Source organism: Bombus pascuorum, chromosome 1 (genome assembly GCF_905332965.1).
Source record: "Bombus pascuorum chromosome 1, iyBomPasc1.1, whole genome shotgun sequence".
NCBI classification, from domain to species: domain Eukaryota; kingdom Metazoa; phylum Arthropoda; class Insecta; order Hymenoptera; family Apidae; genus Bombus; species Bombus pascuorum.
In genome coordinates, this window is record NC_083488.1 from 28,697,125 (window position 1) to 28,720,036 (window position 22,912).

The window sequence follows — 22,912 nt, forward strand, 5'->3', positions numbered from 1 at the left end:
GCTCGCTTACTCGAATTTAAGCAACGAAGAAGGCGTTCGATTAACGACGTAGCACGAGCTGAGTCGATAACAAGATTTCTGAAAATCTGTTTAGGCCATCGATGAAATTTCAGTCGTACGAGGTAGCTATATCGAAACTTTAAATTGCCAAAGAAAAAGATAAAAAACACCCGAGTCGATTAATTTTACCTGTCGTTTATTTGTTATTTTTCAGTTGTAGTACTTTTAAATTAATCGAAGTACTTCAAGTTTCTCGTAACGGAGTCGCAGAAAAGTAGAACGAGTTATTGGAAGGTCACCGGGGACTCTTTAATTCGAATGAACTATGACATTGGAATTGTCAAGGGAAACGAGTCGTGAACCATTTAGGTGCGGTTTTAATTAATTTCAGACTCGATTGGTTAAAGGCGAGTGGCGGAAGGAGTGTCGTCATTTTGGCAGTTTTATCCTATTGGGTTGGTAACTAAGTGATTGCGGATTTTGTCATTAGATGGTATTGACAAAATCCGCAATCATTTAGTTGCTAACCCAATATATTATCTGACAAACGATTTTTCGACACATACACACACATACATACATTTGACATAGTGCACGAGTAATAGAAATTTTAATAAGCCCACGGTATCATAAAAAATATGCTCGCAGAATAAACGAAAGAAGAAGTAGATAGTTCTACGTAGGTAGATCCATCACGATGTGTAAATTGACCGTGATTAAAATATATTTGCACCAGGGAACAAATTATCTTTCATTTAGTACGTAATCATGGCTTCATGAACAGTTAAGAACCCCTAGCTCGAGTATAAATCACCCTGACGCACAAGTAACTCTTCTCCTCCCTATAATCAGCATCACCTCCAAATAAAAAGGAACAAGTACGATGACCGTACACGGAAGTCGAAGGCGAAAACAAGCGGAGCTTTTAACTACGTAATTATCCGGACAATCGGGCGCTTCCTGGTGCGCGCGAGCGCCACGAAGACGAGGAGGAATGTCGCGCGCGGATTGGTTGCAGCAGCCTCCGGCGGCGGTGTTCGCCTCCGCTCACGCTCGACAGGATTACGCGAAGGATGCGATCGATGGACGGAAACGGCGCCCGAGAGGCGGCCGTGCACGTCGACCAGTCGCTGTTTCTCGCCATCAACTTTTCCTACGTTTGTTTACTCGCTCTTCCTTCGCTTCGTGGCCCAGCGGCCATTAACTGTCCCTACGCCATTTTCCGGTGTGAACCAGAAACTCCCCTTTTCTATGTACACTCCCGGCCATAAGTCGCTATATTATACGGTCAATTTATGTGGAAGCTATGAAGCCAAGCCGATATATACCTTGCACAGGATGTTCTATATAACTGTAATCGCTTCGATAACTTTGGAAGTAGTAATTTTAGGGAAAATTGATTTAGGACGAGTAGCAAATTTGCGTTAGTATTATCTACGGCTTTGATTATACATAAAATTTCACTTCTCTTCCCATTTACAGAATCAAGGATAGAGGATAAAATTTTCAAAAAAATTCAAACGACGCGATAAAGTTAAATTCCACTCTGTACTGTAAATGCCCCTTTCGAATCGCGCTATTTTCATTCTTTTGGTGCGTGAAAAACATCTATTTTGATAAATATTTTATTCCAAATTACGGCAGACATTCGTATGATTTATAGACGTACAAATTTATTACACTGACTTATGACCGTGAGTGTTCCTATGTATGGGGCGTAGTTTCGTCCGATGACGCGGTTCCGTGAACATGGTGAGAAGTACATATATGTATACGTGCAATGCGGATGGTGAAGCTGGATGTCGGCTGGAATTCCGTAGGGTAAGTTGTTTATATGGAGCAGGATGCGTCGATGGGGTTGCAGAGAGAACGATCGATTGAGTTCTTGGGAAATTGCAAGGATCAAGCAGAGAATAATGAAACGTAAGAATGGAAACCGAGGAAGAGAGATATTTGGTATGCGAATCAAGAATTAGAGCGGAAAAGTCAGAAACTGAAGTGGAAAAATAAACAATGATGGTGGAAAAGTAAGCACGCTGGTGAAATAGGTCATCTCCACGATTTCTGCGCAAGATGAAGGGTACATATGTAATGTGTTCACTCCTTTAACCCCTTTGCCACAGCTGTCTCGTCTGAACAGCAGTTACATAATACGATTTCACGAAATATGTGTTGTAGACGGTGTTTTTTTTTTTTTTTTTTTGATTTATATACATGAAATTATTTATGTATTTATGAGGGAATAAAACAGCGACAAAATCCGTGTGAGAATGCGCGTGTGCTACAACGTAATGCATATATGTATTTGTATTTTTCCTATCCTAGACGTCCTTCGATGAAGCTGCATAATATCACCGGTGTATTTAAATAGCGAAGCTTGACAGAGACGAGCAAACTGATGATAAACATCGATAGAGGTGTTATCAACATTAAGGATGTTCAATGTTCATTTGCATGCAGGGACATGAATTCATTCGAAGCGATATGTGCAAATTTCAATGCAATATGTCAACGTCGTGACAAGCTCGTATAAATAATTAAGTAGAAATTAAATGAACTAAATACGTTCCGTCATTTATGATATAATTATCTATAACGAATAATTATCTGTCGATAATTAAGTGTTCATATATTTCTTTAAATTACAGAAGTCTCCGCTTCGAAGATATCCAAAGATGGCCTTATAAAATTCTACATTTATCGTTGCTTGTGTATGACAAGTATCAATCTAAATCTCTGTTAATCAATACACTGTTCCATTCTAATTTAAATAACTTCGAGCACCATTTAAATCGATCTGTCTTTCATCACTGGGTCCTTCACAACTACGGACTCGTAGAGCAACTGTCTATAGAAATAAATAATCGTCGACTTGATTCTCGTCGGTACATTCAAATGCTCGTCGCTATTAAGGACCAGTAAAAATCCATCGTCAATCAGAATCAGAAACAACTGTCACCTTACATTACATTCGATCGTCGTGTTCTTTGGCTTCAATCAATTGTAACAATACAAGACACTTTCTTAAGGATCAGAATTCCAAAGATATATCGACGTATTGTTAATTTTAGTAGCATTCCTTCTTCACGATAAAATACAAAGTTGATCATAAGATGGCCTAAATGGCGCTATATGTAAGTATGTACACCGTTTCGTGTCCTGGCAGCGCTCGTGAAAGGCTTCCTTTCCCCAGGAAGACCGGAAGTCCATTAATCGGCTCACGTTACGCCATTTTTCGTCCTGAGGAACACATGCGGGACGTCTCGAAAGGTTTCTCTTACGAATGTTACGTCTCTATTTGTACCAAGAGGAAAAAGCGAGCGATCCTAGAGTCCTTACTCGATAGATAAAGAGGGAAAAGAAGGATCTCTCGAACGAAAGTGGGTTTGTCTATCGTAACAGGGACGCGATTTGAACGCGTATACCGTCGAATATCGTCCTGTATCGATTCGATGGAAACATCAAAGTAACTGGTTAATGGACGGAGAATGGAGAGATCGTTCTTTGATATTCCGGGTCTGTTTCGTTTCAAGGGAAAAACGCAGAATGGCGAAGGGTTCTTTCTGGGTATAACGCAATTCAAGGATTTCCGAGATGAGAATTTAGCGGAAAATTCGACGTGAAAGAATCATTGGCGAATGGGAACAGACGGATTTATCGCAGTGAAATATAATCTTTCATTGCTGTCTACCTATTTGGTAAGTTCATAGTACGTAATGGAGCGGAAAAAGCAAATTCGAACCTTTGTTCCTTCGTATTGTACTTTTTCTTGTTTCGCTATACGTATGAATTAGTACAGTATATTTTTAAACGAAATTTGAACTTTATTTATCGCAAAGAATGGATCGTCAAGAATACCGAATTCGCATACTCTTCCTGCTATTGTCGGTCAATTGTGACGGCCACGTGTTCCAGAGTTGGAACGAAACAGAATTGGAGAAAGGACAGGAGACAAGAATAAACAATAAAGTCTTGGAAGACGCTTTTCAAGCGACGTTAAGATTCCCCGAAGTATCTTCCGGGGTGGTTGTCTGGTCTGTGTGAAAAAATGTGAGAATTCGCACGGGGGCGGACCTGGCGTTTTCAGGAAGGAACCGTAAGGTAAGTTACTCGCACCTGGCTAAAATTAAATTTCCCAGATAGACAATGCGCTTAATTAAACGAAATACGCGAAGGTTTCCCGTTTCATTCGACTCTTCCGACGAAGATGAGAGGGAATATTCCAAAGATGATTAAATTTTCTATTCCTCTTTTTTAAATATCAATTCTTGAAAATACGTAATAAAAATTATCGCGGAAATAATTTTCTACTATTATGTAAAATAATAAAAATATATTTGTGGAACACTCCGTTCATTCTATCAACCTCTATCCATTTATCTATTGTCTACTGTCTTCCAACACAAAATTCAAAGTCAGAAAGTATCTCTACAGTTCATTTCTACAAGATCGACGCAAACACGTCTTTTCGTTCCATCGCGATCTCGTATTTCTTGGTTTCGATCGAGTAGAAGATGCGATGTCAGGGTCGATAGTCGGTTGAAGAACGAACACGACACTGAAATTCCTCCGGGACGACTGCGTTTTAATGGCGATCGATTCGAAAGTGATCGATTTGTTGGTAATCGGGGAAATAACCCGAGAAAACGATCGTGCCCGTTAGAAACACGCGGAAGATCGGACGAAACTAGGCCACGCAAACAGCGATATATGCGACCTTTGCGTGTTAAGGACGATCAAGGTCACCGTGCGGAAACCGTGATTTCTCTATGTCGAGACACCGTCGCCCATCTAACAGATGCAATTAGTCGTATGATGCGATATGTGTGCTCACGGTTGATCAAGATATCTATAAAGCGGTGAGTCTCATCTATTTAAGCTTTAACCCTTCGAGGTTCTACGTTAAGATGGACGCGATATTCTGCCTCGTTAGACCAATCAAATAGAACCATCGAGCTTTATTAACTGAAGGGGCGCTGAAATGCGAAGGTAGCAAGGACTCCACTTTCCAGTAATGTGAGTAAACTGATAAAATCAATGAAAACCAAATTACTTTTTCAAATCATCTATAAATTCGTAGTCAATTAACATTTGTAGTAACAATTTGAATATGAAATCTAAACCTACCTTTCTTTCTCATCCAGTAAATATCCACGATTTAAATATTGGAACTATTTCCCCATTACAGTAAACCGTACAATTCGAATTATCATAATTATACAAAAAGAAATTGACGTATAAGGTATTTCATTAGCGAATTCAAAAGATAATGCATACGATAAATAACATACGATATTTCTTCTATAAAGCAAAACGTTTGGGAGGTTATCGCCAAGTTATCTTCTGCAATTACAGTACAGGATTTCCCTGTGGTCAGAAGTGGGTGAGAAACTTTTATCCGCAGAACATACGGGTCAATATTGGTCCACCAATTATTCCCCTAGGGGTAGAATTCAATTTCGCCGCGCATTCTGCATTGAAATTTGGATTTGAAACCGCGGTGTCGCATATTAATTTTGGCTTCGATCCCCCCCTGTTACGGACACGGACTAGCGACGTTTCAACAAGCACGGTTTCACGGTGATCAAACATTGACTTAACCTTAATGCCTATGTCGCATACCAAGTTCCGGAAGAAACTGGATGACAACGAGCGGCGTCGATGCGACGTTCGATACACGTTTTATTATTCCACGTCCAGACTGTTCGTCCGAGTTCGCGACAGAATTAAATTGATGAAACGAAGACGATGAAATTTACCAAGCAGAGGATCTTGAAAGATGAAATTGAACTTCTGTACTGTAGTTTGTTGGTTTTGGTAAATCTCGAGCTTTGTTAAGTCATTTTTATTTAAATCAGTGTCTTAACAGTCGCTCACTGCGTTCTTTTTTTTCTACGTGAATGCGTAAGGAACGTCATATGTCTTTTAACGTATGGATCAATGCTTTTCTGCAGAAAGATCTTCAGTTTGGAAGATAGATATTTTAATTTCGATAAATCCGATACAAAACAGAAAAATTCTAGCCGAAGAATCTTAATCTTCAAACGATATTCACTTCGACACATCCCACTACTCTGTCGCAATCCATAAATTCCGCCAAAGCTTCACCTCGTTTCCCTCGTTCCTTCTCCTCGGCAATTTTAACATTCACAAAATTCCATCCTTTAAAAGTTCTCCGTACCTATCGTCGAATGGTCCTTGCTAAGACTGTATTTCGTAAAATAAAGGAAAGAGAGGGAATAAATCGGCACATGAAGCATAAAACAACGCGGAAGGGAACCGCAGCAATGCATGGTCGTTCGTGACGGAAGTTTCGAAACACCGGTATATACGTACGTACATATATTCGCTCCCTCGATCGTTCGCACACACCACGGTCGTGTACTTCGAGTGGACACGTCACATATCCGCGAAATTATTATGTTAAACGCTCGCAACTAGAGATAAGCTGATGTATATACAACTTTTTAACCGTTTGAGAAATCACCGAAAAGAATTGACCAATGTTGAATAGCGTTAAGCGTTACAAGTAAAATAGTAGAATAGTAGAAATAGAATTATTTTAAGAAAACTGTGATAAACTATTGTTCATCATAGTTGGAGGTAAAATTCGACATGAAAATCAATTTGCAAAATACCTGGTCCGTATAGAAAAATCTCAAAGGAGAAGACACAAAGTGTGAAAAGTAAACACGTATCTACATAAGCATTTGTGTGATGCATCGTTCTGTAAAAATTAACGTTTCACTTAACAGCGGTAGGCAATCAATTTCTAAAATCCTTCGCGTCACTAACACACGAAGACAAAGAATCTTACGACTCTTACATTTTAATGTTTTCAATCCGTCTGGGCCGCATGGATCCGTTTTAAGGCGCGTCTCCGATACGATACGAGCAACCAAGAATTTTATGCCTCGGTCCGACGACACAAACGGGTTCGGGCGTTTCTAGCTTTGTAAGAAGCATATCCTTGCGAATAGCAGGGGACATAAACGAGGCGTGAGCGAATACTCTTTTCTTGGAGAGACCCTATAAGTAACTGGACAATAATGCCATTCTGCGTTCTGAGAACCGCTTGCCAGCGTTTCGATGGTAATGGCTCAGCTTTACCTTTGTCTTCGGTTTGATCTCCGACGTAGTTTTCATCCCATCTTATATTATTTCACACTGTAGATAACGGAATTAGATGGACGCTCAAAGATATGAAATATGAAATTGTCGAGATTAAAAGATTTAAAAGCACGTATGACTGAAATTACGGTGATCCAAAATTTGCAAACTTAAACATCCAAAATTGGTAGGGCTTGCTAATTTCCAAATTTTACACTAAAAGTTCGAACCTCGATATCTCCAGAGCTCTGTTTATCAAATTAACGGTTAATGTAACGAGAAAAATCCACTGTAATTCGTGTTGCAGGAAATAAGACGAAGAAAGAAGGTAAAAGATAATAACCATAGCAAATTATCCAGCTCTGGTCTATACATTTTCCCTGGAAAACAACCATACGACCAAAAGATCTAGAAGTAATGGAAGATTTTCATCTTAGTCTGCGACCTGACCTCCAACGTGGTTTTCGTCCTATAAATATTGATTTACAAAAATAGAAAGAGTAATTCGTTTGTAAACGTTCACGGCCACAATTTATACATTCGTGACTTTAAATTTGTTTCTCAGCTGATGCTCACATGATTACGGTCCCCATCTAACTTTACTAATTTACATAGATGCGAAAATCGATTCTTTGCAAATCCGTTTATGTTTCGAATTTACATATCGCAACCCTCATTTTCTTGCAATTTACGATTTATACGAACATGAATGTGACCATCGATTTTCTGCAAATTCTACTTACGCTTGAAATTCAAATATTGCTATATACCTAACAATCGTAAGTGAAACCTAATTCTGTGTTCTCAGTTTTCTCAAATTTCGAACACATTACTTTTCTAATCTGCAAAGAAAAAAGGCCAATAAAAATGGGAACATTCTATCTCTGAAACTTCTTCCGACTACTATCGTGTACGTACATTCCCTATTCTGCCACCAGAGGTCTACCGATACGACACTTTCTCGCGAGTACTACATCCACCGATCAATTCCGATAAATACGTACAACTTCCGATATGACTTCCCCTATCATGGTGTTTAATAGCAAGATAGTCTTATCGATGCGAGTCCTTTGACAGAACCCGAGTAGAAATACTCTTCCCTTCTTTTTTCCAACTTTCTTCAACTCTTCAAAGTTACAGCTCAATCGCAATTATTATTACACGTTAATTATCAATTCTGGTTAAAACGATATGTTATCCAGTCGGTTCTTTCAACTTCCTTAATAGCCACGCTGATATCTCAACTTTTAATTTCGCTGGTATCTCAACTTTTACTACGCATAGTTTCTAATTCCTGTGATCAATATCAGTGCTGGCATTTGCGCAATTCGCAGAGATAGATTTCAGTGACTATTGCGATATGGTTCGATCGTCGGTCTATTTCGTGAAACGGTTTAAAATATTACTCGAATGGTTTGAACGTTTGAATATGTGTTTTTTCTCCGCTGTAACGCAGTAAATTGATGTATCAATAACGTGTCCAAGTTTTTTCATGAAAAGCGTTGGCCAGTAGTAGTATGTGTTGTCCAGGACCTGTTTTTCAGGACAAACAGGTTAATCCGTTGAATTCAAAGTGCCAACTGGATTCAGTGTAGAATGCTGGAGAATCTGCTTCATGTGCCAACCAATTTGGCAATGTTCTCCGTGTAACACGTCATGTAATATATCTTGATACGTCATTCGTCATCGTTGTTTTTATGTATCATGTATTACAAATTTAACGGCGTTGTATGTTTATTAACTGAGAAATTTCTAGTTTGCTACAAGTATTCGTATCTGCATATTTGAACGTTTAAAAAATAACAAATTTTGAAATTCTGACTAGCTGGTCAGCGAGACGTTAAACATAACATGGAAGTCGATCGATTTCTGAACATTTCTGTATATAACCAATGCATAATATTCTCTTAAACGAGATATATTGCGAAGCAAATATCGCGTCAGAATTATAAGGAAAAATTAAAATAGAGAAAAATCAGCGAGTCGCGGATTGCATCATATTTCGTGCAATATGTGCGTCTGTAAATCACGAGTACACGTTGAGGCGCGCGCGAAACACATGCTCTTCCGGGAAACGCGAACGATCGAAGAGCGACCTTGAACAACTGAAGTCATCAAGAGTGAAAAAATAAACCGAATGAATAGGAAGGATAAACCCAGAGTCCTGTTGCAGTCGCGATGATTGTCGTTTCATCGCGATCGAATTAGAATTTTCACATGTCCGTCAATCTTCGATTCAACTCGATTCGTTTCAAGTATCGAATTGAGCAACGGTCGTTGATTATGGATATCGAATCTGATGATTTTAATTAAATAAATTTTTCAGAGCAATTTTAATATAAAATTAATTTTAAAATTTATTTCACTGTTTGTACTGCTTTTCCAACGTGAGAAATAGTAAACAAGTATTATTTGATTAAACTACAATGACTAGTGCATTTTGATGAACTACACAGTTTTTGCATTTGTCAAGGATATATTACGTTTATGAATACATTTAACATTATTTTTCCTCGATAAATTTCCGTTAACATACTGTATTCTTTATGTCTACAAATCATGTTAATTTTATGGAAATAACGAGTAAGAATAGGTATCCTATATTCACCAAGGTTTTCGATTTGAATTCTGCACATCTTTTTTCTCGGTCTCAGGGTTTTATACCAAGTACAATAATCGAACGACTGTTGAGTTTCTAATTAAATTAAAAAAAATATATGTCACGAATATCACTTGCATTGCTTATTTTGAATATATTTTAATATTAATGTAATTTGTTATATTTTTTGATCCGTAGATTCTTCTTAAAAAAAAGCTTATTATTAATCTTTACGAAACTCTGGATTTTTTGAAAAGCCTCATGTGGAAGAACGGATAATTATCGGTCGATTAAGCAGCAATATTTGATACGGTTGAATGATCGGATAGCTGATGAATTTTCCAATGAATTTCACGAAAGACATCTCTTGGATACGTTACTCTTCGTTATTCCTTCTCGATACAAATCGATCGCAATTCATCTCATTATATGTATGCATGTATGCATACTTGTAGGTTTTCAAAGAAATCTACTCATGAAATACGGTACGTTTTACGAAACAAAATTCTATTTTTAAGTTCAAGCGATTAGAATTTATACCTCACAGCATATATAGATACATTCTTTGTTTAAGACGTATATTTTTCATAATTTCTACTAAAAGCGTTGTGCCTTATTACGTATAAATAATCATTAAATACGATGATAAAATAGGATGAAAATTATAGCTCATATTCCTATACTCCTTTTGTACCTAAATAACTTTCATTTTGCAACACTGTTTCCTACACGATTAATCGTCGTGTTTCAGGAAACTTCGGCCCGTTTCTCGAATTAAATGTTTCACAGGCGAATCTAAAAATAATGCTCGCCAACCGAACTGAATTAAACCGAACAGCTGCGAATTTGGTTAAAGCATATCCGGTTTGTCTCAATTAAATATACGTCTCGGTTCGGAACTATTTTTAATTCGATTCATACGATGCAACTGCATGCCTGATACGAATAATTTACGTCGCAATTCGCTTCAACGAGTTTCCAATTTAATTTGAAAAATTTATAACCCCGTGAAATGTCAATCGTTCGAACTTTCTCGTTACAAATAAATCAGCGATTCTTCACCATATAAAAATGTTTCACAATTTTCATATGCAAATTTTCTTATAACATCGTCCAGACTGAGTCATCCACTTCCCACCATCTTTCCGCCAAACAATCAGCGAAACTGCAACCCGCAAACAGTGCAACTCGCTTAAAGAACACACGCAACTCAACGCTATTCAATGTTACCTGGATCTTCGCAACCGAAACAACAATCCTCGAGAAGTGAGCATCGTGCAAATTACCACTCTAACATAGTTATCAAGAAACTTGATCATGACATTTTTCAATACTCTTTTCTCGTAACCTCATTATCGTGCTTCGATAAGACTGTTAATTCCTTCGCCGATTGTTTGCACATTGTCTCAGCCCTGGCTGACGTGTCAAAAGCGATCTCTCGCTCGCTTGCTCGTTATTACGCCGTTCAAACAATCCTCGAGACGCCAGCGAACGCCAACGGATCTCCAACGATCAAGTTTTACCTCCTCTACAGTGGCTGTATTCGCTACTTTTGCATCATAGAAATCTGTTAATCGAGGATGTACGAGTGAACTTCCACAGAAAAGTTACAAATTACGACTAAATTCCAACAAACTGCACGATTCTAGCAAACAGTAGACTCTTTAGGTCTACGTGACGAAAACTGCACTAATCGCGATGCTATTTACGTTAGAAGTGTTGTAATGCGTTTTACTAGCTGCAAGCACGCCATACTGATAAAGCGATCGTGATTTCTACTTATGACGCAGTATCATACGAATTTAATAAAATATTTAATGACATATTTTATAACAAGAAATCGATACAAATCTTCTGCAATTTTATTGCATATCTCATACCTATAATATTTCTTTGCTGGGCGATTACATTTATCTCGAATTTGGAAATTAAACGAACGAATGTAAATGATACGCGATATTTGCTGATTAAACGTAGATGCATCTAAACGCAAATGCTTGATAAATGCACGATTTTTATTTGTTCACTATCATCTGCATACAATTTAAACCTCCGTTTATTGCTATCTGTTTAATCTTTGCTAATAAACGTATTTCTGAACTACAGCAGTAATCGTGAAGATCTGCTTTTTATTATTTCTTACTTTCATTAAGAAGATCATATACGCAAGAATAATTTTTGCGATGGTGATACTCTATCTTAATCTCTGGTATTCTGACGACACGTTTAATATTCTTCGATCAATGTATTTGTAAAATAACTAAGAGAAAGCCAAGGAAACGTCTGTATATTATTTACACTTATAACATTAAGTATTCAGAATTATGAAATTGAAAAGTTTCCCAACATCCTTAGTTAAAGAATTATAGGATATCCATACAAAGGATACAAAGAAGGTTTCCTGGTACTCGTTAACATTATTTAACATCCATTTAAATGTCAACCTTCTCTTGGAATCAAAGAGAATTTCAGGATTAAATTATCGGGAGTTTTGTTATTTAAATAAGAGACAATTTATCGTATTTGTCCTAAAGAAAAATGGTAAGTCATAATATTTTTTCTGGCATTGATAGCAATATCTTCTCGAACAATCTTTTCCTCTACGTTTAATTAATAAACAAATTATTTACGCTCTCAGGTACTCTGCTAATTTAAAGTTTACGATTACCCGTGTTCCATGATAAAAAAATAACTTCTCGAGAAACTAGAATAACCTTTTTATGCTTTATCGAAGTTTTATCGATCGATCGACCGAGAATATCATTTTGCTCTAAATTCCTAGAAACGTAGAAATAGCAGAATCCCGATAAAAAAATACCATCAACTTCGTAAATAACGAGGTTCCTCTCATTCTTATCAAACGGTTGCTCCGAAAATATTTACAAGTTTCTCAAATACCATGCAACCCAACTGTTAAATTGAACTTTGTTCTTTACAAAATTTTCTTAACTGTTTGCATTTTGCGTTTAACTAGACCGATACTCACAGGTAAAACACGCAACTTTAATTGTTTGAGTAACTCGACAAACATTGATTTTAGCAGAAACGATCTATGCGCGCAGATGCGTAAGATATATCTTAAAACGAATAAAACAATCGTTCTTTATATCAAAGACTAACTAGGTTGTGAGTTTGAAAATATTATCTTTTAACTAAGTAGGGATTTATTGCTTAGTACGGAGATGTCTATACATAAGACATTTTCTAACGCAAGTCTTACATAGCTAATAGAACTATATATACATAAGATATTGTTTACAAATTTATCGTTACTAATTCCTTTTATAAATAAAGCTGAATAGCCTGATTTTTAAAAAAACGCTTAAAGACTCCCAGCCAACTAAACGTATTAAAACTTATCTGCTTCTTCTAATATCTCACTGTTTAAACATCTTACACGGTAACAATAAGCACACGGTGAGTACGTGGCAATAAGAAAATTCTACAAAATTCGCAAACACTTGGTCGTACTTATTGAATCTCCAACTGCTCCTTTCAATTCGAATAATTGCTCTCCATTACGCTCGAACCGCGACTCCAAAGCAACATATATCACATGTATTCTCACGAATTCGCCACAGAACGATTCTGACCCTCCAAACACACAATTCTCTAAAAACTTCGACAAAAGAGCTCTCTAACTTCCCCCACTTAACCTCGAATCACGCTTACATTCCGCAAGCTATCCCAAAAGCGTCTGACTATAATACTGCCAGCCCACCCAAATCGCACAACAATAGAATCTTCCAGTTCTGTATCCTGTTCGACTCGATTCAACGAACTCGACTGCTCTCCAAACGACATCTTCAGCCACGATCGGCGTCAGAGAAAGTTAGTTCGCGCAGAATACAGTATTGCCGTGTTAACTGGCCATCGCTGTATCATCAATTCGTGTCTCGCTCGTACCCGCAGGAGAAAACAAACGCTTGAGATTTCCTTGAAACATTCATAGCTCTCTCGGCGGAGCCAGATGGAAACCCAGTTCGCGGTTAGGTGAAGGATCGCTGTATTCGAAGGGATCTCGTAGATCCTAGCCGGTCGAGAGGAACGCATGCGCTCAAAGAAAAGACTAACCTGCAGAAGCACGTGACGGTGTCCTCAACGTCCATGGACAAGGACGTGTCGATGGCCGAGTATTTGAGTACCTTCCTGTTTCCCGAACCAAACATCGAACCAATTACACTGAACACTTGGCGAACAAGGTACGACACACCAGCTGTACTTCCACCAACAGCGAGGTAAGAAAACTGAAACGCCGAAACGGTTTGAACGAGCGAGATCAATGGAAGATAACGGCCAAAATCAGAACCAAAATAAACTAATTAGTTTATTTATTTAGGGACAGGAGGGAAACGGAACGTGGAAGGTGAGGTGGATAAAGTGCGAGGAGAAAGGAAGAGGGGAGAAATGTAAACAGGAGACGCGACGACCGATACGGTGATCGAGACGCGTACGGATTCAACGAGCAACGAAGCACAGACTGACGTCGCCGTTCTCCAGGCGTTCGCCAGGTACCAGCTACCGCTATCGGCTATCGGCCGCCACGCTACGATAAACGGAGAAAGCGACTCACGGTCGACTTGGCAGTGGGAGAAGACAAGTCCCGGAGAGGGGGTAAGTCCATAAAGTGGTGGGGTATGCGAAAAAAGCAGCGAATAAAGGGAAAAAACGAAGAAGTATAAAGGTCTACACACACTGTTCCAACGTTTGGCAAATTGATCAGGTTATCGACACCCATCTTTCACCCATCCTACCTCTATGTAATTCTGTAATACAATAGCAACGTAACATGTACGATACGTTCATAAATATTAATTAGTTCCGTTTTGTTATTCTTTATAACGAACAATTACCTGCGTTCCATATTTCCGTCGCCTATTAGATCGCGGACTCATCCTTTGTTGTTTCATTCACAAACTTCAATCAATGAAGACTATTTTTACACGGATATGAAATTTATTTGATCATCGTACCATGTGCAGAGCCCTTAAAGCTCTCATCCACGAGTGATCGCAGAATTTTGTTTACTGGTGGAATCGTGAGCGATTGTATGCACAAGTAGTCCTTGATAGATGCTTTAGAACAAAGCAGACAAGTTATATTAGGGTATTTAACCTGGATCTTTGGCGCTTCGATTATTATTCCAGTCTACGTAGCCAACGAACTGAGAAAACACCATGGCCTCTTTAATCTGGTATTCGTCTTACGCCACCGATGACGCATACAATACGTGAACAAACAACTTGATGCGTGCGTCGCCGAAACGTAGCAACATCGAAACTAAAGAGTATTCCATGTTAGATCTACGTACAACATGTAACACTTTGGAAAGACTGACGGAAAGAAGACAGCGCATGGGTGTGCATTACCGATGAAACAGAAAGAAGATGCAGGAATATATGGATGTGAAATATCTTTGTGTAAGAGTGTTTTAGAGAGGAGTGGGGCGGGGAATAGCTTGGCACAAAGGGGCTTCCCCCCTGTTCCTACACTATATATTCGTCTTTGTCGCACTTTTCAACTTTTTTATCGTTATTTCTCATAGATGTATTATATATACGCGTGGACGTTTGGCTGTTTCCGCCTTTCGTTGTAATGTAATTACGGGAGAGGCTAGCAGTAGACGAAACCGGACAAGTTCTTTCTCCTCAACATTCGTACAGCGCGGCACGGGAGCGTGCGTACCTGTTCTTCAGGGTCGCGAGTGATGCAGCGGACGGACGATGATGGCGGAACGAACGGGCCGATTCCACGAAGATGAGGTCGAGGAACGGAGGAAGGCGATGGTGAGAGGGATACATGTCTACGGATACTCGGGACACGGCCAACTCCAAGGGATTTTGCTTTGTGATAAATGACGCAGACTGCATTTTCGATTTCTTGTCGTTCTCTTGTTGCGCGTCGTATCCATTTTTTCAGGCAAATAAAATTTGAATAAGAAGAATGCCTTCTTGTGAAAACAGGTTTTAGACCTTCTTGAAACTAAATTTTAATCTTTGCTACAATGAAACGTGAACATAAAATATTTAGAATATATAGAGAATTAAAAATTATATGATAGGAACAAAAGTATTGTTTCTTACGATCTAAGGTTTCCAATAAAATAAGTATTCTTCCAGTAATTTCCTAATGAACTAACGTGTCCTTACGCTTACGAAAAGGGATGTTTGTGCATTGTCAATAGTCGATGCACCTTTAGCAAGAAGAAGTGGGCGCAACTGGTTCACGTGTCTTCTTACTGGTTCACGTGTCTTGCAAAATACGAAAGGTTAAGGCCAGTCGATGCATGATATTACGTTTCGTAACACCCTACCATGATATGAATATAAATTAAGGTAGTTTTATGAGAAGAAAAACTGTTTGGAAAAGATGCAAAAGATTGTTTTCCAGAAAGAAATATCGATTTTGAAATTTAGCGGTCGAACAAACATATTCATGAAATATATTTCAATTACTGTATAAGACAAATTATATTTTAATAAATATAAATATTTATTAGCTTCAAAATTGGAATACATGGAATACAAAAAATATCTTTTCATCTCTAGTTTCACGGCATCAATGCTTCATTGAGCGGCAGCTGGTATAATTCTCAGATTGACGTGTTTTCAAGCTCGTAATTTGTGAGTATTCAGCCAGAGGATAGGTGAAATTTTTGTTACACGTTATTTGAAAGACCACTTCCATACTGGTTATGTAGCATTTACATACATACATATACGACGATATATACCACGCAAATATCTTTAATTTCATCGTGAATCGAACCTACGATACATGTCAGAAATATTCAGTTGGCGTAATAAACAAAGAATATATCTTATATTTTAATAGAACGAGCAAAGATAATTTCTTCTCTTTTGTTTTTTGCTTTTATTATGATAATAATCATAAAGGAAAGGTAACTTCGAGTGAAGTATCGTTGACGAAAGTGTCCGTTGAAAAATCGTCGAGAACACCGTAAAAAATATCTACCCTGTAAGTGTAGCACGCCTAGTAACGCGATTTTGGTGCGCAGCCTCTTCAAGCATTCCATGCGTTGTCCATGTAAAAGCACGATTTTTGCCCAGAAGAGGCCACTTTTCTCTGAGTGTTTTATGCTCGTCTGCCACTTATGCGAAAAAGGAATTCCGACACGGCACGAGTTTATGTTTACATCGAACATTTGTTGCGTTGCTCGTATATACACATTTTTATCATGTATAATATCAGCATCACAAAACATTATTTCATTTTTTAGTGCTCTTATTTACGCAGATGTTATTTATGCAGATTTAACAGCAATGCGTGAAAAGTGAGCAAAGACACAAATTTTAGAGATCCTTGAAGAATATAATTTCGGTGCGCAATAGGTTAAATACAAAATATCGGTACAAAAAAGAATTTCCGGAAAGGACATAAAAGGATTCAATGAAAAGAAAGATTAAGGTTGTAATTTAACCGAAATCCGTACAAAATCCATGCCGAAAAAATGCACTGAAAAATGCACTAAAAAATGGTCGGGCGAATAGAACTCGTAAAAAGTGGTTCGTCCCGAATGACGGAAGAAAAAAAGATAGAAAAATAGGGAAAATAGAAAAGAGTAGATATAGTTCACGGTACATATCGGTTATCGATGAAAATTTCAGCAAATGAATTACGTGAAACCGTTGCGGCGTCGCGGCGGCATCGATGAACATGGTGGCAGAGAGTGAAAGGTGAAAGAGAGGCGTATCGATAGGACGAAACCGACAAAACGCACCGTCCGGGGCCAATTCGGTTATCCCGTTCCCAGCAACGGGATAAATATCGATATATCGATGAGTAAGTCACGCTCGCGTATTGACGCATATTCGTGGCAATTTCTTTCGCGATTTGAAAGACGAGGAAGAAATAGTTCTACTACTGCTAAATGTGTGAAATGGATATTTTTGGATGTTGCTGTTTGAAAATACAAATAGAATATGATGTAAATACAATAGAACGTAGAATACAAATTGTTGGAATACAACGATATTTCACGCATAGACATAAGTACCCTTACACAACACTTACACAGACATTTGAACAGGACACTTACACAGGTCATACTAATTACTGTATAGAGAGTGAGGTTCAAAGTATTTAAGGTATCATGGGTTACTACCTAAGTCTAGTTTGAAAGTAACTGGCCAACAATCAACAATTCTTGTATACGTTGTTAATTATATCGCTCGCTTGTATACATCAGGTTCTGTAGTTTCTGTTTAATAAACATCGCTGAATGTTATTTCAACACAAACATTGTGTCTTCCAAAGGTTATGAATCCTAAGTTCAAGATTAAATTCTAACACAAATGATCGATATTTTGTTAAATTTTGTACCCAATGCTAATAAGAAATCTTTCACCTTGAAATCATATCCCGTATCAATTGCTAGATTTCCTCTGACTTACAAGCTCGACGTTCTCTCTCCCTTAACACGTATCAGTGTGCTTGTATCTAAAATATGTATCCAATCTGCTAAATTTACAAAACCAAAAGAAAAGTAAGATATAGCGGACGGTTAATATCGATTTCGAGGATTATGTAATCCGTCTGCTGCGGGCAGCTTAAATCGAATCTTTTTATTTCGATTCCGTATAAGGGCAAGAATCTAATTGAGTTTGCGGCAAACATTACGCAACGTCATCGTCTGATATTTACTCGTTTTCACCACATCACAGCGGAAGTGATATTTTTATTGGCTGAGCCAAATTGATGTTTGAACCAGACCGAGAGGGCAGAATGAGAACTTCTGACAATTAATCTATTAGAATGTAGAGCGTCAGAGTTTAGTCTAACGAATAATGTGTTTCTAATTACGATACAGAATTACAGAGATTTTATGTGCACATTTCCTAAGAATATCTGCAAAGAGTGAAAGAAATAAAGAACGCCACTAAATTTACAAAATTGTATGTTAACGACATATTGTTGTTTCGTATCGCTTTCGGAGCAAAGAAAGAAGAAAGATTAAAGATCGGTGAAAATTGTGAGAAAATTTCATCACAACACGCGTCTAAACATGGAAACACATAGCTAGGGCTATAAAGGAGCGGATCCCGGACTTTCAGCAGTGTCAATTACTTGAGCTCGTGTCTGGCCGTGAATCACACGACATTTATCCATTCACAAGTGTCGCTGCCAACAAACGTCCGACGACATTACCGTGAAAAATGAACGGCAGGATAACGAGAGCACCGATGAATGTCACGTAAATGTGACAGGCACTCGGTCCCCGGTTACGTGCTCTCAATTCGTCCTAGGGGAGCGCTGTCTGTTGCAGGATTAAGATGAACCGACGATTCCGGCCGCTTTCTGTTTCTTCCTCTTTGTGCATTAACGCTTTAATACATTTCACGAAACACGCTCCACTCAAACGTTTCACGTACAATTCCTTTTGTACGAGCTAAGATACTTGCTGCTATGAATTGTCACAACTGATCTAAATTATCAAAGAAAACGTTCAAATTCGTACACACGGCAGCCGATTGTAATATGTACAAAAGTTTAATTGCGTGTACTGTATCTCAAAACGATACATAATTCTATATGGCAGATTTCTACGATACGATTCTTATAATTCTTTTATCATTTTTATTTCCTATCTTTCGTGGAACCTTGGCCAACATGTTGGCAATTATAAAATTCTACCGCCTTTTTATCTCAGTAAATTCTCCATGAAATATCTTTTCGTTTAAGCAAACAGATCTTTGCGCGTGTATACGCTAGTTGAAATTGGAGCCCGTAGCAGCATATTGAAAAATATTGAAATTACAGTCACGACATGAGCTACATAAAAGATATAACTTGGAAAAAACGAAGCTGGCACCCCGCTGGGGGTAGCCACCCACATGCTATATTTATTTTTATTTTATTTTTTTTTTTCTTCACCAATAAGATATAACACTTTACCAAATGTCCATAAGGACAAATTGTAAAATAACCAAAATAAAATAAAAAAAAAAAAAAAAAAAAACGACACGAGCTGTTCATGTAAGGAGTTCATATCCTTTGGAAGGAATGATAAAAAATGAGGAATGCTAATATCACTTTCACCAATAAACGTACTGAAACTAACGGTTCTCGTGTTTTTATAGCTACTCGTATCCTATCCTTATACTTTTATAATAATGTCTGAATATAGTAGCGTAATTAGCGATTATTGCAGCAATTATCGACTAATCTACATATTTCCATCTAAAAATAAGCGATCGGCAATATGATAGTAATAGTCGACGAGAATATATCAGTTTATTTTGTTTACCTAGCAGAAACTTTCTCCGGCGTTCTGCGTCTGTAGCTCAATCTCAAGAACGATGCTCGCAGAAGAAAATTATCAGCACTTTCCATTCGCGAGCATCGAAAAAATGGTATTGATCAGTCTGCAGAAACACGAAGCGGTTGGCTATTGATATAATTAACGAGGCTCTTCCATCATTCAATGTGAATTTAAAGAATAATTTATAACGAAGATATGCAAAATGCGACCTTTCGTTTGCTCTTTCTTAAATCGAGAATTGATATCGATCGGAAGCGACTTTCCAATGTTAAATAGCCACGGTGTTTATTCGGCCATTCGCGAGAAAGCACGTCAACGGGAGTCGTAAATTTCCGTTACGATTTGATAATCGACACCACGAATTGTTTGATCTCCTTATTTCTGTTAAGATAATGGGGATGGTTCAATTGAGTATGCATTGAATTAACACGTATAAATTAATGTTTACTCCAACAACTTTATATAGAAGCTAGTTACGCTGGTGCGTATGTACAAGTTAAGTAAGTGATAACCCGGTAAAAATATGTTGACTACTCTAACGATGAAGAATAAGTGCAGTCCAGTGACGATGCTATGGCGGAGGAAAGCTAGTGATGGGTGTGTCCAGCGCACGGGACCATCGGATCTGTTGATGACAATTTTGGTTAGGAAAGTGAGGGCAGAAGATATTGCTTCTGATTGGATAATAATAAGGTTGGTGGATTAGGAAGGGTCCTAACCGCCCTCGAGAGAAAGTTGCTAGTGTGAAGCATCGTACGTGAGAATAACTAACTTTCCCGTATTAACCCGTAGTATACAATACACTTTTGAGAACAATTAGGTAAAAAGATATTTGTTTGGTCTGAAGGACCTTATCTAGAAAATTCCTGAGTTTTAAGGTAAGTCCCTAAGCTTATTGAGGTAGTAAGGATATGTAGACATCTAGATGCCATCTTGCCCGAGGTGTGTGGCCTGGTTTAGGTAGAGAGTCGACCGACGTAACATACGAATAAAACAAAATATTGACAGCAAATGAGATCAGCAACTTTTACAACGACGACAGCAGTCGAGGCTCTACTTCTTATTCGAGGAAGGCGCTGATTTGTGGAAGCCTTGGGAAAATCAACATAACATCGGAATTATTTGATGACTCTTCGAGACTACGAAAGAGATAAATAGTACACAACATGTATCTGGCGGTTCAACAAGTACTAATTAGCAAATCCTAACATAGCTCCCATAATGCGCACAAAACGGTACAAGGTATAAAATGTCGACCTTGATCAACCAAGATACATAATTTCCGTTTCTAACGTCTCTACCGTGTGCTCCAATTTTCACCATTTACCACGGTAAAATATTGCAACGTTAAAGATGATGAATTCTAACGTTCGTTTAGCTTGCACGTAGAACGTGGAACACGAAGCTGAATATATGTAGCGCGAAGGTAGAAAGGATCTCTTTGTCAGAGGCACGTCGCATAAGACGATATCACGCGATAAGTTTGTTTGCGGATCCGTCAACAACGCGTACGCGTTCGCCAAAGCTGTCTTATCGTCGAAGTGGTTGATAAAACCGTTTTATCTGCGCGGTCTATACACACACGTTCCGGCACGGATTTATTTAAAGAATACAATATACATTGCGGTACTTTACGTTCCGAGCACGTTCGCGAACCGTTCAACAACCCGAGCCTAATTTGTTCACCGCCCATTTATAAATAGAATTGTTAATTCCGAATAATCTAACTTTTATGAAATATATAAAAGATATTATACTGGGTAAAACGATTCGTGAAGAAACAAGTCGAATATTTAAAGCGATATTTTTATAACCCTTACCAGGGATGATGTTAAAAATAAAGGCTGGATAACGTGAAATCGATGTTAAAAGTGAAGAAAGAGCAACTTGTATCTATAGATGACTTGCTGTTATTATTTTCTTCGGAAGAAAATATTGCTCAAGAGGAATAGTCTTTGTAAAAGAAATGCATAGATTTTTCCAGCTCTCTAGTTGTATATTTCAACGTTCAAATTTTCTCTTCGATATCAAAACGTATTTTCAAATAATAAAAGTCGTGTTTAAATAAAATCGTATTCCGCATATAATTCTAACGAAAGTATGGAATAATATACCGGTTAACTTTTATTTTATCTTTTATGCAATAGTAAGACGATTTTAAAGTTGATGAGATAAAAGTTTATAAATTCGGTTATTGGATGCAAATGCTGCGTGCTAAAATTTGTTAAAAGTTTCATCGTATGTGAGAGACGACGACCCGTGTGGCAACGATTTCATGGAATTTTAAACAGAAATCTAAAATTGCCATGGTATTTAAAAATTGTTGCACGTTACGACGTCTCGAGGAAGCACTACGCTACGGTGTCTCCGTTTTGGCGAGCAAACTCGCCGCGTGATTCACCGAGGAAGCTGATCGCGGCGCGAAACAACGGCGTGACTCATCGGTCCGCTCGGTTTCAAGCCAGCAACCACACTACGGTCTACGGTGTTCTCGCTCACTTTCCGTGATGCTCGTCGCGCGCAGCACACACTCTGTCCTATCCAAGTGCTTTGAAAATATGGCAAACACGTACAGTTGGTGCTAGAGATATAGCAAAGTCGTATAATAATAACGAACCGGACAGAAATTGAAATTGATATTTTTCGTGCTTCGAAACTAATAATATAATTGTTTGTTTACGTAATAACAAGACGATTCAAAAAACGCAAGATTCTAGAAGCTCCAAAAAAGAAAAGAAAAAAGAAGATTAATAATCAGGTTTTGAAAAATTTGTTACTTATCGTGGAGCTTTTTTCTTAAAGACTTTGTGAAAAAGATTACGTCCCATTAATATTCAATTTATTTAATTGCTTATTTATTCAATTGATATCGAATTAAAATTGGTCTCGTAGTTTTGAGAAAAGTAGATCACGAAATTCGG

At 38.0% G+C, this 22,912-nt stretch overlaps 1 protein-coding gene across 2 annotated transcripts in view; it reads right to left on the reverse strand.

Annotated features, from left to right (window-relative positions):
- The window catches only part of LOC132909755 (MOB kinase activator-like 2), a 66,174-nt gene that overhangs the window by 38,240 nt on the left and 5,022 nt on the right, over positions 1–22,912 (reverse strand). The window contains exon 1 of one of the 2 annotated variants that reach the window (XM_060964794.1): positions 13,784–14,035. The exons of the other annotated variant lie outside the window; for it this stretch is intronic. Coding sequence (XP_060820777.1) covers positions 13,784–13,878 — 95 coding nt within the window. The 5' untranslated portion in view covers positions 13,879–14,035. Of the gene's footprint in view, positions 1–13,783; positions 14,036–22,912 lie in introns of those variants that run through there. 2 annotated transcript variants of the gene reach the window in all.